The sequence below is a fragment of the Chrysochloris asiatica genome, unplaced genomic scaffold, assembly GCF_000296735.1.
Source record: "Chrysochloris asiatica unplaced genomic scaffold, ChrAsi1.0 scaffold00021, whole genome shotgun sequence".
NCBI lineage: Eukaryota > Metazoa > Chordata > Mammalia > Afrosoricida > Chrysochloridae > Chrysochloris > Chrysochloris asiatica.
Window position 1 is genome coordinate 1,274,478 of NW_006408539.1, and position 22,461 is coordinate 1,296,938.

Here is a 22,461-nt window from a genome sequence, read left to right on the forward strand (position 1 = left end):
GTAGAATCATGTTTTTAGAAATACTCTCTTCTTGTATGCTTTTCATGAGCCTTACTCCCCTACCAGTACTGTGCAAGGGTGACCACCTGCAGTTCCTGCCATCCCTGCACATCTTCTATCAAGAGGTGGGGTCTATTCCCCCACATCTGGTCTAGTCACGGGTCTGTTTGGACCAAGACCATGTAGCAGAAGGATACGGTGCAACTCTGGAACGTGTGTTCAGAGGCTCTGAAGCTCAAGCTCTCACATGAAGACCCCCAGGCTAGCCCCACGGAGGAAGAAAACAGAGGCCCTGGTGAGGTGGCTAGCCAACAGCACATAGAGTGAGGACCCGCAGCCCCCACTGAGCCCTGCAGAATTCTCATGGGCTCTGCTGTTTAAAGCCACTAAGCCTGGCGTGGTTTGTTATTCAGCAATGGACAACTGAAGCAGCTCTGCCAACCTTTGCTGACTGGTACTTCTAGACTTGTATCTTGTCTACTCTCCAGAAAGTGACTCCTCAGTGTCCATCCTTGAGAAAGGGCAACTCACCAGATTTTCGTTGGTCAGCCGTGATATCTCCTGTTGGATGCCGAACTCCACCTGGGCCTCTGGTGAGAGCAGCAGTGTCTGACAGAAGGTCTGCTGCTGCTTGTCCATCTCTTCCTTCAGAGCCTCCAGCTGGGTCTTGAGACACTCCACCTCCTCCTCATGCTCGCGGCTCTGGGTCTGCAATTGAGCCTCCAGCAACCTGTGCCCGAGAGAGGAAGGCAGGGAAGCTTGCTGCTTGGATCCTCGCCCCCAAGTCAGGGCCACGGATGGACAAAGACACAGCAGAGGACCCGCCAAGCTCCAAGCAGCGGGATGCAGCCCCAGCTGGGAAGGGACACAGCGGGGACATAGATGCCCTGGGGTAATGGGGTAAGCAGGCCAACCTGTCCCGTCTCAGTGATGGGAATCCAATAGCAAACACAGCACCCTGGTCTTAGGTCTTCTCCTCAGCCAAACCCATTCCCGTGTTCCTCAGTCTGTGAGCAAAGACTGTCTCCATGTCAAAGTGCCCTCAACAAAAACAAACTTGCTATAATACTTTTACAATAGACGCAGCCACATCTGCCCCCAGAGGCCACAGAAAGTTTAAGAGAAAATACTGGTAGACTGAACTAATTGCATCTTTTCCTGACAGCATTGTCCCCAAAATTACTAGTATTCCCTGCTATTACCCTCACTCTTCCCAACCCCCTGTCCCCAGTCCACACAGACACTAACGCTGTAAGGGGGCTTCCAAAAGTGCAGAGAAAAACGGAGGTAAGAGACAAGGGAATTTTTCCATCAACTTTTTCAAGGCCTCTCGTATTTGCAGGAAAGGTTCACAATTTCCTGGTGTTAGGAAGCAGAGAGAACTGGAGAAAATGGGAGGTGTTTGAGACCAGAGGGTGCCAGTTAACTAGGGAATTCTGGGAGAGCACCTGGTGTGGCGCTGTGGGTTAATGCGCCAGACTGCAAAGCTGTTTGAACTGCAAGGTCGGCGTTCAAGCTCATCAGCTGCTCCTTGGAAATCCTATACAGGGTCGCTATGGGTCGGGATCGGCTTGACAGCACTTAACAACAACAACCTACTCCATCATGATGGATGGAAAGAAGTTTATGAAGATTCATCTCTAGAAAGTTAAATACTGATACAAATCAACTTGATGCTAGTGCCGTTGATTTCCTAGGAAGGCAGGGAGCTGGGTGAATGGTACTGTCAAAAGCTTCTTGCCAAGGTCCACCTGGACCAGAGATGCAGATGAGGGCTGTGAGTAGAGCTAGTGGCAGAGCTGGGAACCTAGGAGGCCAGAGCCCACCACAGCTTCCCAAGTTCTGCAGGCTCGGGAGGAGCTATCTGTTCATAGGAGAGGAGAGAAACAGCCAAGTGTTTTCATAGCCGTCAGCTCTGCTACGGCAGCCGGTGCAGTGTTTGGCCCCGTGACTTCTCAACAAAATGACAGGGGAGTGAAATCAGTAATGGAAGGGATGGCTGCTTCACCCACTCACCATGGGCAGTAGTACCAAAGGCAGGCACTAACCAAGTGAGGACCATGGAGAACGACTTGGGTCATTAAATTGGCATACAGTATTTAGACAGCACGCATACAAGCCACGATTTACTATAAGCAACCACCAATTAAATGATTAATGAGAGAGACAGAAGACCATCACTTGGGATCTAGGTATGCTGTCCCAACCAACCCCCTCTGCCTGATTTGTACTATTAGGTTACTGAACGCAGACTTCCCGTTCTCCCAAGACACTGTAGTTGGGAGCACACAGTGACTTAGCCCAGTATTCTGTGCAAGGTACAAAATTCTCGGCTTGACCACCAAGAGAGCCACCTCATCTACCAGGTGAGAAAACCAAGGTCAAGAGAAGTTTAAGGCCACAGCCAGTGGCACAATTGATTCTAGAAGCCAGGTCTCCTGATGCATAGGCTGAGCTTCCTTGGTTTTATTAACGCAGGGCCACAGAAGGTCCACACAACCATTTGTTTGGCCCTGCCAAGGAAACTGCTGTTTCAGCCATCACATCAGGGATGAGTTAATTCATTGTGTAGCCAAATATACCAGGCTAATTGTTAAGTTGATAATTTTGTGTGTTCCACGAATAATACAGTAAATTTTGGCAGAAAAAAAGTTCCCATCCTGTGTCAACGGATTAATTCAGTCACTGGTCACATCCAATCTGCTGCTTAGAGAACCATGAGAAGCACTTGGTTTTACACATAGGCTCCTCCTCCAATAAAACAAACTTTCGGTGGGACAGGAATCTGATCTTGTCAAATGATCACCCTCACACTAAGAGAAGCATCAAGTAGTATTCATTCACTCAGGACTTCCACCTGTCAGGCATGCGCATGTATTTTGCCTGTATTAACTTCACTCCTTACGATGACCCAATGGGGCAGGTCCTTAATGGGGGCAGCATTTGAGCCCAGAGCAGGGTTCACGAGGGCATACTGCCTTACAAATCAGGTGATCTTGACCTTCTCTTGCCAAGAAGAAACATGCTGCTATTGCGGCCGGGGACCCCACTACACAGGAACAGGGCAGGGGGAAGGCTGCAGTGAGGAGAGTGAGGGTGTTGGGTTTGTGTCCCGGCCAGCCACCAGCAGGCGGAGCCTGAACCTCTCTAGCCTCAGTTTCCTCTTCTGGGTCCCTAGCCTGATACCCAGCCCCCAACAGCTGGAATGAGTGAGGCTGTGCCATAGCCCCTGAGAGCCACATGCTGGCAACAAATGCATGGCACGACCTTCATGCCTCAGCGTTTGTCAGGAAGCCGATGGAGTCAGGCTCACATCGTGATCTTCTTATCAGCAAGTTCCCCGAGGGCTGCTGTGAGGACCAGACAGAATGACACTGGGGCAGCCCTAAGGATGGAACCTAAGCAGTCACCGAGGTTGGGACCTGCATAGGTGTGTGAAGAAGCTTCCCAGGAGCCCTGGGTCTGGGGCATGGCTGACAGCACCCATCAAGTGGGTGTTCTTGGCCGATCCTGTAGAGCTAGGAGGTCCCCACACAAGGAGGCTAAAATCCCTTTCCAGCCACTTGCTACAGAGCTGTGTGCTTGCTGACCCCTGCATTCCGTCTTGTTGATTCATCTCCACTGAGTGGGTTGGACCAGGTGAATTCTAAGTCATAGACCCCAGAAGCAGCCTCCCCAGCCTCATCCAATCAGCCTGGACACAGAACGGCGCTGGACCACTGGAAGGGCAGGGTCCTGCCAACATCCCCAAGAAATGGGGTCATCTGAGAGACAGTCAGGTGTAGACAGGAGCAGGCACAACAGACAAAGCAGAAAACAGGAAGAAAGGAATACAGTTAACCTGGCGACTTGCTTTAGGCCTTGGTAGGCCAAGCCGAGTTCTCCATCTTCATTCAAATAGCTCCAGTCCTCAGTCTTGCTAGAAACAAAGGACAAAAAACAGGACGTCCAGTGTGGAGGACAGAGGAGGCAAGCTGGAAGTCCTGGCAGGTGAGGTGGTCCCAGCCACAGTTTGGAAACGAAACAGAGAAAGGCTCGCAAATTTACCCTTCTCTCCTCCAGCCCCCAGTGCTACTGGATACCTGCCCATGACACCCTCTCTCCCCAGGTCTCCCAAGCATGAGGTCACACATGTGACCCAAGTATAGTCACAGGTGGGCAAATGCATGGCTAAGAGACCCTGTTCTGGATGTGCCCTGGGTGGGCAGAAGCATTTATGTGCTGTTACGTGAAGAACCTTGCTTCCCTTTGAGCCAGATCATTAGGAAAAGAACCGGTTCTTAAGGACCCCAAGCCCCAGCCCCACCGGAGGGTCTTGCATAACAAAATCGCTACTCCAAGCTGTGTGATGAGCAGAAGAGAGCTGACCAGTGTCACCCCCTGAACTCTGCCTGGGGCACGTGGCCTCTGTTAACCTGGGAAGGCAGCAAGTTTCTTAGGCATCCACCAGATGTTCAGCTGATTCCTGGACTACCTGGCGTTCAGGTGCGACTCCTGCAACCACATACCTGCTCTCTCACACAGCTCTAAAAGGAAATGGTGTGCCCAGTGAGGGCAGGTGATGGAGGGCAGGGCGAGCCTTGACCAGGGACCTGCCATGCCCATTGGGACGCTGCCTTCTGTTTGCTTCTAATGTGCCCATTTCTGGGCACCTATTCTTGCAGGTTAGGCTCCAGCTTCCCTGGCAGGAACGTGAAGTAGGGCCACCTGACTTCAGACCCTGTAGCCCCTTCTTCACTCTCTGGTGGGAAACAAGACATCCCCAGGACTTTGCCCTGCACCTCAGCCTCCTGGGGAAGGTCCTTGGGCCCCGCAGTGCTCGCCTGAGCTGCCTTCTGGGCAGCTGTTGGCTCCCTCAACACCAGGCCTGTCCCTGAACGAAGGGGCAGTGAAAGAGACAGTACTTCTGGGTACTACTCTCACTTCTGTTCCTGGGAATCTCCTGCCATTAGCTCTCTCTCCCTCCAGCTGGGCAGTTTATCCGGGGGCCCGTCCTGTCAGGATTCCTGTCCTACACATGCCCGTCTCCCCCTCCCACTGCATCCAGAGCCCTCACCAAGGCTGGCCTCTGCAGACACTGCCTTTGGCCCATGTTCCCGCTCCTCCTGTGCTTAGCACATAGGTGCTCTGTGTGTCTCCTCTGTCCCAGCAAAGCCAGAAGTGACTAGGCTGGGCTAAAGGGTATGATGTTTGCATGTAATCAGAGCCGTTAGGGAGTGAGGGCTTTAACCCAAAGGAGACGGAGGGGCCCTGCTGCAGTGTCCCCTGGCCCAGGTGGCCTGGGTGGCCGTTCCACCCAGTTTGTGTTCTGCGCACGGAGAGGCCCTGAGACAGAGATCATGTCAACATGGACACCTGGGCTGGAATGAGGCTGTCTCCCTGCTTTGCAGCGGCCCTCCCTGGTAGGGCCACCACATCTCCTGGTTCCCGTGCCACAGACACTCCTCCCTGGTCCCACCACTGCAGAGGCTGCACACTGAAGAACCAACCCCCACGCCATTCGGCTGGCAGGGAAACACCCACGGGATTCTTCATTCTGCAATACTCCAGGCATTAGGGCTGCAGCCTAGTCACCCCACAGGGCTCAGGAAATCAGGTACCTGAGCAAAAGGCAAACAAAGCAAAGCAGCCACCCCACTCCAGGTCCAGCCTTTTGTTCCCAGATGAAACAGTCTAGATGCCCTGAAGAGATCCTTCCACTTTCAAACAAAAAATATAACTGTATACATGAACCGCACCACACTGAATATTCAGAAATCAAACTGACTACATGTGGAGAAGCTCCATCTCATCAGTCAAAACCAGGTCAGAGGAAGACTGTGGAACAGACCATCAATTGCTCATATGCAAGTTCAGACTAAAGCTGGAGAAAATTTAAATTAAGTTCATGAGAGCCAAAATATGACCTTGGACATATTCCACCTGAATTTACAGACCATCTCAAGAACAGACTTGATGTATTAGATATTAAAGACTGAAGACCAAAAAGCTATGGGATGACAGCAAGAACAAAGCAAAAGGCCATTAAGAAGGCAAGAAAGAAGGAAAAGACCAAAATGGATATCAGAAGAGACTTTGAAACTTACTCTTCAGTGTAGAGATGTTCAAGCAAATGGAAGAAATGAGGAGGTGAAAGAGCTGAACAGAACATTTCAAAGAGCAAGAAGACAAAGTTTTGTAATGAAATGTGCGAAGTCCTGGAGTTAAAAAACCAAAAGGGAAGAACACACTCAGCATTTTTCAAGCTAAAAGTACTGAGAAAAAATTAAAACTTTTACTTGAAATACTATGGCCAAAATATTGAATGATGTAGAAATCATCAAAAGAAGATGGAAAGAATTCAGAGTCTGTACCAAAAAGAAATGATCAATGTTCAACCGTCTCAAGAAGCAGCATATGATTAAGAACCAATGATTCTGAAGAAGTCCAAGGTGACATTGGCAAATAACAAGGCTCCAGGAATTGATAGAATACAAATTGAAATCTTTCAACAAACATGCATTACTGAAGGCACTCACTCATCTATACCAACAAATTTGGAAGAAATCTACCTGGCCAAGTGATTGGAAGAGATCCATATTTTTACCCATTCCAAAGAGAGGTGGAAATCATCGAATCTTCTCATTAATATCACATACAAGTAAAATTTTGCTAAAGATAATTCAAAAATGGCTGCAACAGTACCTTGACAAGGAACTGCCTGAGGTCCAAGCTGCATTCAGATGAAGATGTGGAAAGAAAGACATCATTGCTGACATGAGATAGATCTTGGCTAATCACAGAATACCAGAAAGATGCTTACCTGTGTTTTATTGACTATGGCTTTCGACTATGTGGATCATTAAACTATGAATAACATTGCAAAGAATGGGTAAGGTATTCCAAAGCACTTCATTATGTTCATGAGGAACCTGTACATAGACCAAGAGGCAGTCATTAGAACAAAACAAGGGAACATTGGTTTAAAATCACAAAAGGTGTGCGCCAGGGTTGTATTCTTTCATCATACTTATTTAATCCATACGCTGAACAAATAATCCAAGAATCTTTATTATATGAAGAAGAATGTGACATCAGGATTGGAGGAAGATTCATTAACAACTTGCGATATGCAAATGATACAACCTTGCATGCTGAAAGCGAAGAGGACTTAAATTACTACTGATGAAGATCAAAGACCACAGCCTTCAGTATGGGTTGCACCTCATTGTAAAGAAAACAAAAATCCTCACTACTGAACCAATAAATAACATCATGAAACATGGAGAAAAGATTGAAGTTGTGAAATACTTCATTTTACTTGGATCCACTATCAGCACTCATAGGGAGCAGCAGTCAAGAAATCTGCAAAGACCTCTTCAGAAAAGTTCAAGAGCAAGATGTTAGTTTGAAGACTAAGGTGTGCCTGACCCCAAGCTATGGTATTGTCAATCATATGCATGTGAAAGTTGGACAATGAATAAGTAATATCGGAGAAGAAATCGATGTATTTAAGTTAACTGAAGAAGACTGAGTGTTGAAGAAAAATGTTGAAAGTATATGGACCATCGAAGTTGCCAGAATGCTCCTTAAAGCCAGGATGGCAAGACTTTGTCTCTCATAGATCAGACATGTTATCAGGAGGGACAATCCCTGGAGAAGGACATCATGCTCAGTAAAGGGGATAGTGAAAAAAAGGAAGACCCCCCCCCCCCCCAATGAGATGGATGACACAGTGGCAGCAGCAACGGGCTCAAGTGTAACAATTGTGAGGTTGATACAGGATTGGACAGTGTTTTGTTCTGTTGTGCACAGGGTTGTTCTGTCAGAACCTTCTCCATGGCACCTAACTGCAACAACCACTTAGAAAATGTTGGCCAAAGACCAGTGTGGGAGCACCACCTGGTGGTGTGAGAAGGAAAAATCCAAGCCATTGAACTGTTAGTGCTGTTGAGTGGGTTCTGACCCCATAGTGACCCTATCTATAGAGGGGATCTGAGGAGAGGCTGGTGAATTGGACCCACCGACCTTGAGATTCAACTAGACCTTGCAGGCCTGTGCTTATCCTACAGCAAGTGCCACCAGAACTCCAAACAACTAGAATTTATTTAAAAATTTACAAAGTGCTTGATGTCTATTAAGGAGCCCTGGTGACCTAGTGGTCAAGCACTTAGCTGCTGAAGGAATGACCAACAGTTCAAACCCATCAGGCCTCTGTGGGAGAAAGATGTGGCAGTCAGCTTCTGTAAAGCTTACAGCCTTGTTAACCCTATGGGCTCTGTCCTATAGGGTCATTAGGGGTCACAATAAACTCCACAGCTATGGGATGGTTGGTATCTAGTCACAAATCTGAATAGTCATAGGGAACCTTCTGTGTGTATGTCCCTGCGCTAAGTCTCTTCCCAGAGACACTGAATGAGCCTCTGTTAGCAGGAACGCTCCTCTGCCAGCAGGGCACAGGCCAACCAACCACCTTCCACCTCCACTGGTAACAGGAGTGTGGCAGGGAGTTATCACAAAGGTTTCTTTTTAGATCTTTAGTTATGGAGTCTTTATAACTGAACAGATCACACACCAGAAAAGGCCTAGGATACTATTTATTCTCCCTTTGTGAAGGTCTTGAAAAACTCCAATCCAACAACCATCCCTGTGTGGCAGAAGGATGTCTCCCTATGGGGCAACTGGAGCCAACAAGGGTCCTCAAAGTGCCACCTGGCTCACTCCATGACTCCTTTTCTCTTTAGCTCACACCTGGACTTTCACCCCAACCCCCAGGCAGCAGCAGCTGAGCCTTAAGTCCAGAGGAGTTATGAAAGTCCATGCAAATGCTAAGGAGGCTACACACACCCTTTCCTGGTAAACCAGCTCCTTTAGGTGTGAGAGGGGGAGGAGGGGGAAGGGCAGTGTAGGTTTGTAGGCAGTGCGGGACTCATGACCCCAGGTGTACCTGCTTAGCCCAGGTGGCAACAACAATGCTACCCTTTATGCTGAGGACCTCCTTTTGGAGAGGGGCTTCCTGGGGGTCTGAAGAAAGGGCCAATGAGGCTCCATCATCTTCCTTTGGAGTTCTACAGCCCTGAAGAGCTTGGATGACATGGCCAGTGGACAAAGGGGCACTGTTCTTGGGTCCGTACCTGAGCCCCAGCCACACTTTTGCCCTATCCTGAATGTTCTCCCCACCCTCTCCCAATTTACATCCCTGATAGACATAGTTCTGGACTGGAGCTCGCTCTCCTGACACCCACTCCCATGGATGGTCAAGGTGGAGTGGGCAGCGATGGCAGCTGGAAGCCAAAAGCGGATACAGACCACCTAGCTCCTTGCCAGCAGCCTGTCTCGGGGACAAAGACAGCCCTCTCTGCCTTACACATCCCACACTCAAATTAAGTTTCTCTTATCTCTCAGGATGTAGAAATAAGCCAGCATCTTGAAGGCAGAAGTACTGAGAATATTCCTGTAGCTGTACCTAGAGCAGGCCCTCAGTACTGGCTCCTCTCACCACATTTAACAACAAGGGAAAGACACAGTTGTGAAGATGACAACAGAACTCCATGAGCGATGAAAGCTAGCAAGTGGACAGTCTTGAGGCCTGTGAGCCCTTAGCGATGTTTCGGGGCACTAAGGTGTGTGTGTGTGTCTATAAACTTCCCAAATAGATAAGCAAAATTCAATGTATAAATGTAAGGTCTTGTAGGGAATGGACAGATTTCATAAACATTTTAAAGGCATCCACTCCTTGTGTGGTGCTGTAGGATCAGCACTGGACTGCTAACCACAAGGTTGGCAGTTCAAACCCATCAGCTGTCCCTTGGAAATCCTATCCTATGAGTCATAATGAGTGATAATTGATTCTACAGCACTTACCACCAACACCACCACTCTTCCCCAAACCGCACAGATACACAAACAACTTACACATAACCTAGAAAAATCTCCCTTTCAGGAAACCAGCAGGAAAGGAAGAAGCAACTCTGTTTGTACAGCTGAGTCCCTGGGCACTAGTCAAAATGCTGGAAGTTCAAGTCCACCCAGAGGCACCTCCGAAGAAAGGTCTGGCAATCTAACTCAGAAAAAACAGCCACTGAAAACATTATGGAGCCCAGTTCTCCTCAACACAGGGAGCACCATGAGCAGGAGTTGACTCAATGGCCACTAGGAAAGAAGAAATCAGAAAAGCATCCTCCCCAGAAGGGGCTGCCCGGCCAGCCAGGCTCCAGCGTATGGCAGCATCACCCTTCCTGGAGTCTTCACGTTTCCTTCAAAGCTGCTATGGGGGCTGACCTGCAAGAGCTGGGGTACCCACTGCCACCCGAGGCACCTGGTGCTAAAGGATCCCCACCCTGCTCTTCACTTGCCATCACCGGTACCAGCTTCCCTTTGTGCTCCAGGCTGGCTGGGAACAGGATTATTTTAAGACATTATAAAAGCTATTTTTATTTGATCACCATCATTATTATTGCTGTAAAGGAAAGACAAATCCAGGATTGTCAAGCAGCCCCTGGGAAAGCCTGCTCTTGGGACTTGATCCCTGACAACATCTGTACAAATAAAGGATGCTGACAGCAGTGATGGAGCCGAGATATGCAGGCTCGCCTGTCAGGGCCACGGGCATGGCTGCCTTCCTTTCTCTTTTTGATATCAGCTCAGCTGTCTTTTCTTGCCAATCTCGTTGCTTATCCTCGTCCATACTCATTTAAATGACTAAATCCTAACCCTGAGAGATTTACGTTTATTGCCTTCTCTCCTTCCTTTCGGGAAAAGCATCTCATCTCTCTGGGAATAAATTTCATCTCTTCCCAGAGACATGCTAAGGTAGCACCTTCCAGATGATCTCTGGAGTGGGGTGGAAGCACGTCCTGCCTCCTGAGGCTAACTGTGGCTCAGGGAGAGGACAGTTGAGTGACTGCAGGTCAGTCCTCATCTGCAGAAAGATGGGCTGGACTGGGAGAGCTGGACAGAGAGCGCTCCCAAGGGGCCTGTGACTCTGGGAAGTATCAGTTGACATGGGCACACCCACAGTGCCACCTACTGACATTTCCTGGAAATATCAGCTCTTCTCAGCCATTTTGAACAGACGCTTAGTGACCTTTGAACTCATTGAGGTGACAGGGAAAGACATCCAGGACAAAGGCCGGCCTATTTTGTACAGGTACCACAGGTAGAGCGAGGAATGCTGGCAATAGCACCACCTGACACTTACTGTGGAATCATTATGGGCAAACACTGTTCCCTTCAAATGCACTTCATCTTCTCAATAACCAATGAGGTGCACAGCTAGGACTGACCCCACTTCACTGAGGAGGGGACGGAGACACCCAGAGGTTATGAGATGTGCTCAGGATGAGAGTGGATTCCAAAGTCTACATTCTCAGCCCCTCACTGAAACGCTTTGAGGGGTCTGTGCTGTCCTACATCCCTGGCTTTGCTGCCTCCCTCAGACCCTCACTTGCCTTAAGTCTTGGTTAACCCATCCTTGAAGAGGTACCAGAGGTGGCTGATTAACTAAAATCCAGGGGACTCTCATTTTGGTCAATAACGTAAGTGTCCTGTCCAACCTCCAGAGTGACTAACTTGGGCACTATAGTTCAAGCACTGGACTGCTAATTGCAAAGTCAGCGGCTCAAACCCACCAGGTGCTCCTCGGAAACCCTACACAGGGTCTCTATGAGTCAGAACTGACTCGATGGCACTTAAAAGCAATCTAGGGGATGGGCTGAGTGAAGATGGCATCGTAGCACACAGCTGGCAAAGGCGTCCCTCTCAATGAGAAAAGCCACATTCAGCCACTCCTTCTCTTTCCTTCTGTCAAACCTCCCGGGAGAACTCCCTCCTCTAATACCCAGGGCACCTGGGCTCTAGATGTTTCAGCTTTACCACTAGGGTCTTGTGGAAGCTTACAGATTCCCAAGGCCATGGGACTTGCACCCCGATGCTGATTACATGGTCAGGGCCCACGGCATTAACCTCTTCTTCCAGGTACAGTTTACAGCGAGGTGCAGCTTACCGGTTTGTCTGGCAGACCCCATGGTAAGCCTCAATGGCATCTTCCTGGTCCACGTGCTTTTCACTGTTGGGCCAACTTGTTCTGGCATCAATGTTCGGCTCCTAGAGGGCCCAAGATGAAGAACATAAACAACTCTGGTTATACACATTGTTGCCACACATACAAACATAAAGGCCTGTGAAGACCTCAGAGAAATGCAGTTAAACTGCAGTTCCAAGTGGGAATGTGACTGTATTATTATTTTAGGAATATGCCTTGAAAAGGTCATATTGGAAGAGACACAGAATGACAAAGCCTGGCTATGAGGGACAGGAAATGAGGACGGAGTGGTAGGGCGTTGGTTGATGAAGAGGACATGTCCCCAAGAGGAGAAAACGCTCCAAATTCAGAAGACACAATTAAAACTAGGCTCAGCTTGGAATGCTCCACATGGTATTGCCTACTTAACCCTGCTGCCACGTTGCCCAGGGTGCATGCTCAGAAGTGGCCCATGTTGCCTCTATCCCTCCCTCCCGCTCAACAGCCTGTCCCAGAGGGAGAGAACATTAGGAACAAACGCTAATCTGAACTTGCTACACTCAGAGTGCTGACAGAGCAGACAGACACTCCACCTCAAAAGCTAGGTAAATAGCAAGGGTCAGAACTTGAGCTAAAAAACAAGGCCACATGTTGTTCAGGGCCTGCTCCAGCTTTCTCCTTGAGATTACCCATCTAAGTATGTGCCCTGTTCCTTGTGAATATGGCTCTATTGAGTAACTTCAGAAGACTCTAGAAACTTCCAGTTAAATCTCCCATGAAAGGTCACACTAAGAGAGCTGCAAACACTTTGTTCTGCCTTCAGAGGGGAATCCTAAAACAAAAGACTCTGTTCTTTCATGTTTAAGACGCTCACCACCACCTTTAATACCCAGGGGTGGGGCAGCTGGTTACCGGGCTCTTGCCAGCAAGTCTGCGCTGGTCGGCGCTCACGATCTGGGTCCGGAGGATGAGTACTTCTTCCTTTCGGACCTCGAGCTCCTCATTGGCCATCCTGAGTTGGCTCAGCAGGAGACTGTAGCTGTCTGGGGAGCTATGGGTGGAGTTGTTCTGCATGGCTTGGTCAGCAACAGCTTTCCTCAGCTCATTCAGGTCATTCTTGAGCTTCTTGTTCTCCGACTCCAGCTCTTGCCTCTGGAAAGACAGGAAGTGACACTGTTACTCACAATACACCTTCTTTGGGGAAGCTAAGAGTTACCTACCTTCCCGTTTTCATGGTGATACCTGTGGAAAAGACAGAAGAGGCATTGACAAGCAAGGCTGGATTAGAATGTACAGCGCACCACGTTACTGGCGTGAGGTATCTGACTCGGTTATTTCTGCCGTGTTCTTAGTTGCACTCAAACTGCCCCCTAGGGTTTTCTTAGCACAGATCATCAAGGCATTCTCCTATGGAGCCGCTGGGTGGGCTTGAACTGCCAACCTTTTGATTACATTTTACAGGCACAGATCGTCAGGGCGTTCTCCTATGGAGCCGCTGGGTGGGCTTGAACTGCCAACCTTTCGATTATATTTTACAAGCAGGATTGAACTATCAACCTTTCAATTAGCAGCCAAGTGCTTAACCATTTGTGCCACCAGAGCTTCTTACCTCTGTGTAGCCTCCCTCAAAGCCTGGAGAACATGGATTTTATGTTAGTGTTTCCAAGCTTACTTGGCCCTGTAACCCTTCTTGGTGGAAATGCTGAGTTAACAGGTTTAAATCACGTGCTCTGGAACACAGGACCATTTGCCACCTTCACATGTGAACATACATTGTGGCCTTCCCAGGGGAAATGTGGGATGTAGGAATTCCAAAACAGATTTATCAACAGACACCCCCACCCCTGTTTCAAGGAACACCACATAGACTAAGATTTTGGAGAACATTCCAGAGACACTGTTTTGTTGTTCTGGCCACACAGAAGGTCAGCAGCCATCCATGCCTCATCCTGGAACAAACATCTGCACAAAGAACTCAAAATAAACAGAGGGAATAGAAGCAAATGCTGTTGAATGGTGGTGTACGAAGGAGATTGTAATCATTGCAACAAAATGAAATATGATAGGATGAGTGCAAAATAAATGTTCTCCCATGTAAACTATCACTCAATTCACAATAAAAAATTTAAATACATAAATAAAAACTGTACTGGTGTAAACAAAAATTATTCTCAATATTTATACTCATAATAAAAACACTATAAAGTTAAGGGACACAAACCAGAGAAGCAGCGACACCAGAGATGGAGGCAGAGATGGGGACATGGAGAGAGGGAGCAGCTGAGGACTCTAGACTCATGGAAAGAGAGGGACTGAGTGCTGGCGGTCAGGAGGCAGGCTTGCAGAATGAGCCCTTTGATTGTTTAAACTATAATATATTCCTGAGTGTTTCTGAGTACATAAAAAACAAGCAAACAGGGAACAGAAGCAAATACTGTTGAATGCTGATTCTTAGAGGGGACTGAAATAATTGCAGTGAAACAATGAGTGTAAAATCAATGTTCTCCCATGTAAACTAGCACTCAACTCACAATTAAAAAAAAAAAAAAATCCAAAATACCCTTCATTGAAACTCGATTTTGGAATATCTTTACAATTTTTCTTGGTAGTAATATCTGACGGGGTCCTGGTGTGGCTCTGTGGGTTAATGCGTCACACTGCAAAACTATTTGAACTGTAAGGTCGTGGTTCAAGACCACCAGCTGCTCCTCAGAAACCCTATACAGGGTCATTATGGGTCGGAACTGACTCGACAGCACTTAACAACAACAACAAATGTTTAACTTCGCACTTGAGACAAAATCTGATAAAGACAACCCACCTACCCTCGGTTGTGAAGTCGGGTTCTGACTCACAGCAGCCCTGTCAGACAGAGCGGGTCTGCTCCCTATGGGTTCTGAGACAATTTGGGAGGTGAAAGCATCAGTACTTGGCAACTGTTGAGAAATGGCAGTGACAGGGGAGGTAGAGTTGGGGATACTTGGGCTACAGGCGATGCCATCTATTGAGGCAGGCAAACCCAAGAAGGAGTTTTAGTGTTTAGATGCACTGAGCTGTGGGCATGTTGAGATGAGCAGTCAGCAATGTGGACACAGGGCTTAAGAGAAAGGTCAGTTAGAGAGCGAGTGTGAACTGATGATGGGGACCAGGGGAGGAGATCACTCAGGGGGAGAACTCTGGTCCAGATCTTCCATCTCTGTGATCCCACTGTCCAGTGCAAAATCCCAGCTCACTGATTAGAAGGGCACCTGGGCTGGATAGCTGAACTGTAGACAGTATACAAGGAGTTCTGGTGGTGCAGTGGGTTGCATACTAGCTGCAAAACCAGCAGTTCGAACCCACCAGCCAATCCACACAAGAACAATGCTTCCATAAAGATTTATAGTCTTGGCAACGCTGTGGGGCAGTTCTCCTCTGTCCTATAGTGTCACGATGGGTCCGAGTGGATTTGAGCAGTGGGGTTTAGACAATATGGGTGTATGCTCCTGGGATGCACCCTCTTACGATGCCCACTGCAAAGCAGAACTTAACTCCTATAGGACGTGTGTCACCATGGGGGGCGCGCTGCACAAGCTCGAATAAAGGATCATTTCATTCTGCACATGATTAACAGTATACCACAATTTTATAACGAAGCAGTATTTCAAAGCAGTAAAGTGCATTCATGTTCCATAAAATCAGGTACATTTGTAGACTCTGCTCCATGTCAGACTGGGCTGTCATGAAGAGTAATGAATGCAGCTCATTGTCTTAAAATTCTGGAGAATTTTAATGGAATAGTTATGGAGGGCCCAAGTCTCTCTGCCCCCCTGCCAACTTCTCAGAAAGGGCCAGTTTCATCACAGAATTATTTATAATAGTAAAATATGGAAACAATTAAAATGTTCAGCAATTACGGAATGGTTAAGAAAACTTTTATGATGTTATAAAATATTAACTATTCATTAAAACTCATATTTGCAAAGAGCTTGGTACATGGGAAAATGCTTGCTGTATTAAGTGATATATAATATCACTTAATATAAAATTTTTTTTTGTGTGTGTGTGTGCATTGAGTCTCTGTGTGGCACAAGTGGTCAATCACTCAACTACTAGCTGAAACACTGGTATTTTGAATCCACTCAGAGATATTTTAGCAAAAAGGCTTGGTGATCTGCTTCCAAAATTCTCTGGAGAAGTTTTACTCTACACACATGGGGCTGCTATGAGTCTAAACAAACCAGAAAGCTCAGAACACCACTCCTGTTACCTATCTGCATCTACAACATCACGATCTCAGCTACAGAAGTCATATGCATGGAAAGACATCAGAAAGAAACACCCAAGTGACATCAAGGCTGCCTTTAAGTCGTGTGGATATAGGAAAATTCTTTAAATTTTCCTTATTTAAAATTTCACCTCAGATAAAAATGATTTTAATGAATTATCAAGTAACATGAAAAGCTTTCCTTTACAAAAGGCATATTAAGGAAATGTTAAATACTGTCAAGTCAGTTTCAACCCACAGCGACCCTGTATAGTTTCTGAGGAGCAACTGGTGAGTTTGAACCACCGACCTTGTGATTCAAACTGACTTGGCAGTCCAGCGCATTTACCCTTAGAGCCACAGAAGGACTTCTAAGGAAACTTAAGTCACAGAAAAACCCTCTCAGTCGGTCTTTTCTGGTTCACATGCAATGCCAAAGGAGCCATGGTGCAGCTAGCCAGTCAGGACGACTTGGGTTTCTCTAGCCCTGGCTCTGAGTTCCAGGGCATTGCCTTCTGCTCCTAGCCCAGCTCTGACTCCTAGCAGGTGGAGAAGGGTCTGCTTCCTGCCCATCAGCTCCCAGGCTGGCAGTCGCCCAGCCTGTTCCTCAGCCCATGGTAGGTACCATTCACCATGGCAGTCCTCAGCCCCTGGCCCCATCACTCTCATCCTCTTTCTTGCCTTCAGACTCTGGTCCAGGTTCCTGACTTCCTGAGGGAGTCACACTGTTCACACCCAAATCACATGACTTCAAGTTCTGGGGACAATACTCCAACAGTCCATCTGATCTCACCCCACAGGGGGCATACCCCTCCCCAGCACTGGCATGAGCTTAAACATTAAGGAAGGATGTGGGAGAAATTCCTAAAATTCTGACTGGGGGAATCTGGAGGGTAAGTAAAAATGACTTGTCCAAGGGGCTCCCTTCCCAGTGTAGCCTCATCTCAAATGCAATTTGATGAGGATTAAGTTGGAACAGAGCTGAGTGTCCAGGAGTATGATTCATCACCCCTTGTTGGTCTGTCTTAACTGCTTTGTTAGGAGAACAGAGTACACCTTCTACCTCTCTGTCTAAAAGCCTGACTTGGATTATTATGGAGAAATACTTGTTGTGAAGTGCCATCGAACTGGTTCCGACCCATAGTGATCCTGTATAGGGTTTCTGAGTAGCAGCTGGTGAGCTTGAACCATCACTCTTGCAGTTTAAAGGGCTTTGCAGTCTGGCACATTAACCCACAGCACCACACCAGGACTCCTAGTTAGGTGGTATTCCGGTCCCCCGAAGGTCAAGGGCTGGAGCTAGAACCCTGGGAGTTCCTCCTAGACATCTGGGGGGTTCTAATCCTGGGGTTCTCTAGGACCAGCCTCTACAAGGACCCTAGGTTAGGAGAGCTTTCCCCAGAGACAATGGAGGAGAAACCAGTTGTGGAGCCTCAGAATCCAGGCATGTGTGCTCACAACAGCAGAGCAGTTTGCTTGTTCTGAGTTGTGAGGCTTGGGGATGAGTGCTTTCTGAGCCCTGCCTATGCGGGGCAGTGGAGATGAGGCCTCCAGGGACCAGGCAGGGGCATGTCCTCAAGGTGCTGTGCAACAGGACAAAGCAGAGCCCTAGCTGACTTCCAGGTGGGAGGCGTGGAGGCAGAGCTTTGCAGATAGCCTAGCCAGCAGCTTCTCTGAATGTCCTCGAGGCCTATGGCAGGTCGTGGGTGCTGACTCCGATGGTCTGGGCTGGGACCTGAGGGTTTGCATTGACAGCAAGCACAGCGTGATGCTGACCTTGCTGGTCCCAGGACCACTGTGAAGAGAACCACCACACCAGACTACCTTCTTAGTTCTCAAAGAATGGCAGTGCCATCTAGTTTCCCAGGTTCCTTTTCTTCTCCGGGGGCCAAGCCTACCTCAGCAAAGGCAGCTGAAGAATGGCCTGCAGGAGGCCCCAGTACCCACGGCTATTTATCACAGCCAGACTCACCGGCTCCTTGGAGGGGTCTAAATCATTTAGACATCACACAAGAAATAGATGTATAATGAATAATTCAAAAAGGAAAGCCCCACAGAGCACCTTCTTTTGACACCACCGACAGGCCTCAGTTGTTTAAAAGGCCCTGGGAGTGAGTCAGGGCTGCTCTCTTGGGTAATACAGCCGTTAGCAGAGCTATTTGTGGTCCTAACCACAACAAAGTGGGGTCACACTGGCTGACCCCAGCATACTAGATCAATTTCCACATCATCACATCTCTGAGAATGGGAGCAGGGTTGCGCTGCTCGAGGGTCCTGTTCTTTTCAAATTTTGGTGAAAATAAACACAGAAGAACACACATCCATTTGTCAGTTTCTGCAAGCATAATAACATTGGCTCCATTCTTCCTGTTATGGTACTACCCTCACTGTCTTAACCCACGTTGTTGTTGTTAAGTGCCATCGAGATGGTTCCGACTCATAGCGACCGTATATAGAGCTTCCAAGGAGTTCGAACTGCTGACCTTGTTTGTGGTTTGCAGTCCAGTGATAATCCTATAGTGCCACACCAGTCGTCTAAAATTAGTTCACCACAATTGACTTTGACTTCCTACCCTCTATACTGCTGACAAGGAGCCCTTGTAGTGATGGGATTAAATTATGTGCGGCTGCTAAGCGCAAGATCTGCTTCAAACTCATCAGCTGTCTGCTCCTGTGAAGATTTCCAGCAGTTCTACTCTCTCCGACAGGGTCATTATGAGTCAGAATTGCCTCGACAGCAGTGGGTTTGTGCTTAAACTTGTTGACAATTTCATCTCCTCTAGAGCATTCATTAAAAGAGTGCAAGACTCATGGAAATGTTCTGTACTAGTTTAACAGCTGTTTAACTGAAACATGACTTCAGGATGATTTTGGTTGGTTCATGGTTTGAAGATTTTTCAGAGCGGTAGATTTGGTCTCAGGAGGTCCCGTATGTCTGGATTCTGTAAGCATTTGAAATTCTGTTCCACATTTCCCCTGTGATCAAGATTCATTTGTTGATTGCTTGATCAAAGCATTCAGCGCTGAAGGTGGTCAGTGCCCCTTTTTTGTCCACTTCTCCTTGTTGTGAAATCCAGTGCCTGTTGTGGACCGCAAGGACTGAGATGCTGAGGACCGGTGTCATGGACGAAAATCCAACACGATGGCCGCCTTCAGGCTTGCTAGCCAGGGACCCTGAGAGCCCAAGGAAGTAACCTCTGGACATCCTGGGTTCATTGGCTTTTACGAACTTACTGTTGGGCTAGCTCTGTATAATTTTCTTTGGTCTTATTCATTCTATGCTTCTAACTCCAGTAATTGTAGCTTCTGAGAAAATGGTTTCTTATGTGCCTCTCTTAATGTCTCCACTGTGTTGGCAGTGCTTGAGGTTCTGGGAACAAAATCTCTCTGAGGAACAAACTCTGACCACCTGGCAAGCATAGCAAAACTGCTCTTTATCAGATTATTCAGTTATGTTTGATATTAACTTAATACATGAGCCCTTGATACCCATGGACAAATATTAAAACAAAAACCTCTTCTAAAGCCGAGGCCTAAAAGTTCCTAGGGCAAGTTTGCTGGGAGACACTGGAGAAAAATTCCCCTAAGGAATTCACCCAAAGTAGATTAGCAGCTTCTGGGGTTTTGTTCAAAGAATAATAGTTGTCAGCCTTCTCAAATCGTCCTCAGGTGCAGACCATTAATATAGGCGTCCTCCTTCCTCTTGCAAGCCTCGGCCAGGTAGCTGAAACAGCTGGATTCCTTTCAGACCTTTTGAATCCTTTTCTCACTGAAGATTAGGTGCTATAGGTATGTTAATTAGCCTTGAGAAACCTCGAGTTGCTGCCTTGGGATTCGAACCTACAAAGTACTATATAACAATTTGCTTGAATTTCTGGAAAATTAAGGATGTTAGATTATCAAGACAATTTGTAATGTATGTTTTAGAATTTGTTCCTATAAATCATTGTATCCTGTTTTGAATGATTAATCACATTTCACTTCTGTACCCTGTCTTAATAATCCCCACCTTCCTTTGTGTAAAGCTCCTCCCTGAAATAAAAAGGAGGCGCAGACTGAAGCCCGCATGTGTTACAGCTTGCAGGGCATGCATTATGGGCAGGCATTGCAGTTGGTAAGGTGTGCATACTGCCAGCATAGCCATATTGTTTACAATGCAGGATCTGTCTGATTCCAGTGTCGCATCCATTCTGGTTTCGAGGTGTCTTCTTGTCTCTCTTGCTGTGTCTTTGTGTGTACTCTTTATCTGTCTCTGTCGCCGCCAGATCTCCCAACTTCATGAACCAAACTCTCATGTCGAGAGCGGTTCTCAACAAGTGCCCACATCACTGCCATATCCACCCTCCAGTCCATCTTCCTTCAGGCCAGAGCTGGACAAACTGGGACATGCCTCTGCCTTATATCGGCCAGATGACCTTGACTTTTCCAAAGCAATTTGATTCCAGTGTCTACATTTTACCTTCACTGACACTGCATTAGGTAAGTTGTGGTATATATATCACTGTTCCTTGTAGCAAATACAAATGCTCCTTCCTTTCAAAGGTGAAGAAGCTGAAGTGGAAAGGAGAGCTTACCGGCTCTGGATCTAGTTATTAGCAGGCCATGGCTTAGAACCGGATTTCCTGAGCTCCCCCAGCTTCAACACTTATCACACAGTGGGAGGGCTTGAGAAAGCTAGTCCCCAGGCATCTTACCTTCAGGCTATTGTAGGCCAAGTCTGCATCCTGGTCCAAATCAATGTCAGTCTTTGGCAGTTCCACCTGTATGGATACAGAGAAAAGTGAGAAAGGACTACAGCAGGGCAGACAGTTTGCAGATGTGTTTCTGATCATGAGGCCACATGAGGCGTAACAGTTAAATGCTCAGTGACTAACAGAAAGGCCAGCTGCTCAAGTCCCTCCAGTGGCTCCCCCATGGGAGAAGAACCTGGCAATTTGCTTTGGCAAAGATGACAGCCTAGGAAACCCTACTCTCCCTATAAGGCGGCCATGAGTCCAAGTCAACTTGGCGGCATTGGGTTTGGTTTAGGGCTCTATTCCGTCACGTGAGGGCTCTATGAGTTGGAATTGACAGGATATCGCATGACATTTCTGACCATGGCCCAAACTTGCTTGTTCTTCCCTGTGTACAAATGCCCAGCACCTATACCTACCTGAGGCCTCTTCCTTCTCATCTTCAAAATGCAGATCAAAACTCATGGCCACTAGGAAGCTCTCCATAAAGTAGTCTCCTGTCCACTGCCTTCACCCACACAACTGGCTTCACATGATTCCCACAGGCACTTCCAGGATGAACAGTACACTGATAGACTTACATACTGATGAATGGGGCTAATGTGCACTTAAACCTATTTGGGGAAACGTGTGTACACATGGTGTATTGCTTTCCCAAATAAACTCTGAGCTGTTTAGGTGGAGCTTCCCCTCCTGGCAGAGTCCCTTCTAACAGGTGGTACTATAGCTGGCTCACACGATCCTTAGTAAATGCTGTCTGACGTTGGAACACCGCAGCTAGTCAATGTGAATGGCAATACCTGTAATATGAGCCCATTAGGACTCAGCTGAGCCAATAATTCCTGTAATAATTTGGCAGCTTGCTGTTGTTGTTAAGTGCCATCGAGTTAATTCTGACCCATAGCAACCCTGTGTAGGGTTTCCAAGGAGCAGCTGGTAAGCTTGAACCACCGACCTTGCAGTTCAAATGATTTTGCAGTCTGACACATTAGCCAACAGCGCCACACCAGGACTCTGATTTGGCAGCTATGAACTTTACTTGTCTTATGAGCAGGGGACTCAATGAGCTTCACAAATGGATTCACAAATAGTTAGTTCTTGGGGTGTTTCATAGAACACCTTTTTAGAGTGAAAAACCAATAGAATGCTTAATTAGATTTTTTTTACAGTGCTATCAACCTTTAAAAAATGAAATGTGCAAAGACCTGGACTTAGAAAACCAAAAGGGAAGACTATGCTCATCATTGCTGAAGCTGAACGAACTGGAAACCAATTAAAGCCTCGACTCACAATGCTGAAGGATTCTATGGGCAAAACATTGATGCAGAAAACATCAAAAGAAGATGGAAGGAATACATAGTCACTATACCAACAAGAAACGGTTAATGTTTAACCATTTCAAGAAGTATCATATGATCAAGAACCAATGGTACTGAAGGAAGAAGTCCAAACTGCATTGGCAAATCTCACTGTGGATTTAT

The 22,461-nt window shown here is 47.3% G+C and overlaps 1 protein-coding gene across 1 annotated transcript in view; it reads right to left on the reverse strand.

Annotated features, from left to right (window-relative positions):
• MYO5B (myosin VB) overlaps positions 1–22,461 on the reverse strand; it is a 227,494-nt gene that overhangs the window by 31,973 nt on the left and 173,060 nt on the right. The window contains exons 27-31 of the mRNA XM_006837488.1: positions 20,942–21,007; positions 12,914–13,153; positions 11,984–12,084; positions 3,842–3,919; positions 532–730 (exon numbers count right to left, since the gene is read on the reverse strand). Coding sequence (XP_006837551.1) covers positions 532–730; positions 3,842–3,919; positions 11,984–12,084; positions 12,914–13,153; positions 20,942–21,007 — 684 coding nt within the window. The remainder of the gene's footprint in view (positions 1–531; positions 731–3,841; positions 3,920–11,983; positions 12,085–12,913; positions 13,154–20,941; positions 21,008–22,461) is intronic.